The sequence below is a fragment of the Helobdella robusta genome (assembly GCF_000326865.2).
Source record: "Helobdella robusta unplaced genomic scaffold HELROscaffold_49, whole genome shotgun sequence".
NCBI classification, from domain to species: domain Eukaryota; kingdom Metazoa; phylum Annelida; class Clitellata; order Rhynchobdellida; family Glossiphoniidae; genus Helobdella; species Helobdella robusta.
In genome coordinates this window covers 816,696-819,918 of record NW_008705246.1, presented here as the reverse complement: position 1 = coordinate 819,918, position 3,223 = coordinate 816,696, and the positions used below count along the sequence as shown (strand labels likewise).

The window sequence follows — 3,223 nt, the reverse complement described above, 5'->3', positions numbered from 1 at the left end:
TTAAGGAAAGGTCGGAGAAAAATACAACAAAAGTAAACCAAAATGTCTATGGCAAATGTTTAAATAGTTTAATATTTTGTTTTCAAACAATGAGTCTAAATTCTCAAACGTCACTCAGCCTGGCTACCCAACGGTGCTTTAGTGTTAAATTGTTTATAAAATTTCAAATTAATTTATCTATTAATATAAAAATAGTATAGTATAGTATTTTCAAAAAAACCGCAAGATGGCGACACTTGAAGGGAGACTTGGTAGCGGGCTTGATCACAGGGTTGTCAGTTCTTCCTCAGGGCCTCGCTTACGGACAGATTGTCGAACTGCCTGCACAGGTTAGTCTGCTTCAAACAATGTAATAGATTATTCTGAAAAATAAATCGTTTCTTACTTTTGAATTTAATCTATATTAATAGAAATAATTCATCACGATGAATATTTTCTTTTCTCTATAATGATATTTAACATGCGAATGAAATCATTTCAATGAACGACTGGGAAGTACGGCCTGTATTCCTCCATAATGGGAAGCTACACATACGCCGTCCTTGGCGGATGTAAGGATGTTGCTGTGGGACCATCGGCTGTCGTCTCCATAGTCACAGCTGAATATGGAACTGGAAGGTCGCCGATTGCCAAAGATCCAACATACGCAACCATTCTGGCTTTTGTCAGTGGCTTCATACTACTGACCGCTGGTCTCCTCAAAATAGGTCGATTTTATTTCATTTGCTGATTTAGTTAATAGCGTTCAAAACAAGCTGAGCTATTGGCATGCAAGACTGACAACTAACTCAAGTGTATGGAACTGTGATCGAGTTTCAGCTAATGCTAATTGCTATTCTGAACATGATTTCCACCATCAGATGATGATGCAAGTGCTTTTTCACGTCAATTTCACGTTTATTTCCAGTTAGACTGTTTATTGGCCCTGTTTTTAAAAAAGGCCCCAAACGATCATTCAACGTTATTTTTTTTCAATTTATTTGTCGTTAACTTTTGTTAATGCGTTACAAATGATGTTTAAAACACGAAACAACCACAGGCTCTGCTAGTAGCTATTATTTCTTTTCACATCCAGACATCAAAGGTTATGAATCAAATCAAAAAAGTATTTATTTATCAAGAAACAAACAAGTTATTTTGGTTTGGAGACCAAGCAAGTTAAAACTTCATAGGCCACCAAATTATAACTTAGAACATTGAATGACAAAAACATTAGTCCAAATAATATTAATATAAAATAAAATGATGTCTTAAACTCTCAAAAGAATCAGCAATGTGCATCGAACCGAAGCATGTTCGTAAGCAGATATTTTTTGTCACGTTCGAACCCGATGAATACACACTCCGCGAAACAGATCATCATGCACCTTTAACCACTAGGCCATCACCTTGCATATGGTTAATCTCATTTTAAACTGAAAGTTTCAAAAAAGAAGCAATCGGTCGCTAACGAAATGAAGCAATTAAAATTAACAAACAGCTCAATGGGTGATACAACATTTTAAGACTCTGACATAGAACATTATACTTGCATTAAATGTGACACTTTATTGATTCAATTGAAAAAATATGCAAGCACAGGCTTCATCTTCAGTTTCATCTCGCAGCCAGTGTGGAAAGGCTTCAGGGCCGCGGCAGGGATCACCATCTTCATGAGCAGGATTAAGGTTTGGTTTCAAAAAAATAAATTTAAAAATTTTCATAAAATTCAAGTAGAAATTTATTTTATTAAATATATTTATATTATTTCGAAATATAATTATTATTTTTAACCATTCAACCATAACTATTAAATATTAATTAATCTGTAAACGTTTTCAATGTTGAATTAATTACTTCCAAGCAAACTTATTCAAATTCGAAACTATTTTTTGTAGAATTGTTGGAAATAATTTTAATAGCTGAGAACATCTTGATTTTAAGCATAGGAAACTAATGATAGCATTATAGCGTACGTAAATGATGATAGCAAATTTTTCGTTACCTCGCAGAAATGGTGGGGTCTGCTTGGAGTTCCTCGCCAGTTTCTCTCGCAACTCTACTGGACACTGAAGCGGATTTCCGACACGAAGTGAGTGAAACGCCTTCAGTCCCACATGCTGATGTCTCTTCAGGTTATGAAGCAACCTGCGGCGTGTACTTTCATCTCGTAATAAAATTAATAGATCAATTTTCATTTCAAATTTTTTCTCGGCCGGTTGGATGGCAATTGTACATACATTGGCACTTCACAAATTACATCATCATTATTATTGTTGTTATTATTATTATTAAGGTTTTTAAATGTTGTCTTGTTGGGATTGCCTACTGATCAATATATTTTTTTATTTTAATCGACCAGCTTGTACGATCTTGGCCTGGGAGCATTTTGCATTTTGATGCTCTTCACATTCAAAGTCAGTTTAAAACTTTTATCGCAGTTCATCTGATGAGCTCGTATGTTCTGTTTCGAAACTTGTAATCAAAGTGTAATGCAAGTTACAATTTTTGATCGCTCTAACAATTATAGAATAATTTTGTTCAAGCCATTTTTTCAACATCTGCCTAACAGATTTTATTTGTGAAAATAGGTTCCATAGAAAATAAAACGCTATGATTAAATTATTTATCCGTGTTAACATCATTTTTATTGACAGAAATTGAAAGCGCTAACGTGGAGAGGTAGGATGAAACTGCACCACAAAATCTGTCGTGTCCTCTTCTGGATCCTCGGGGCAGGTCGAGGTCGCTTTGGGATTCAATCTTTTTTATCTTTGAATGACACAAAATTTCAAACTTGTCCTAAAAATTTTTCATTGCTGATTGGGAAGCTATTCAAAAATTAGACAAAATTTCTGATACAAAATATTTCTTTCAAAAGTTTTGTAAAATGTGACAGATTAGCCATTTTGCCATTTTCAATATTCATTGACCAGTTAATGGGATTAATTCTATAATTAATATTTAGTTTTTAATCAACGTTGAAGTTTCATTGCCTTTATTGAATTGTATTAATTCACGAATATATAAAAACTAAGGGAATGCATGTTTACGAAAAACTCTTATGAACGTGTAAACGTTTTAACTAATGTTAGTTGGCAGTGAACTTCATTGATGAAGTCCTACATATGCGATGGTAAATGTTTTTTTTAGGTAAATATATATATATACTTTTTTATATTTATATTTTTATACTTAAAATTAATTACTAACATATAAATCATGTTAACGTTTTAAAACTTTG

At 33.1% G+C, this 3,223-nt stretch overlaps 1 protein-coding gene across 1 annotated transcript in view; it reads left to right on the top strand.

Moving 5' to 3' along the window:
• The window catches only part of HELRODRAFT_86048 (hypothetical protein), a gene marked incomplete at both ends in the record, with an annotated part of 2,692 nt that extends 617 nt beyond the window's left edge, over nucleotides 1–2,075 (top strand). Inside the window, 4 exons of the mRNA XM_009026694.1 lie at nucleotides 227–329; nucleotides 497–707; nucleotides 1,582–1,667; nucleotides 1,992–2,075. Coding sequence (XP_009024942.1) covers nucleotides 227–329; nucleotides 497–707; nucleotides 1,582–1,667; nucleotides 1,992–2,075 — 484 coding nt within the window. The remainder of the gene's footprint in view (nucleotides 1–226; nucleotides 330–496; nucleotides 708–1,581; nucleotides 1,668–1,991) is intronic.
• Nucleotides 2,076–3,223: the final 1,148 nt, after the last annotated feature.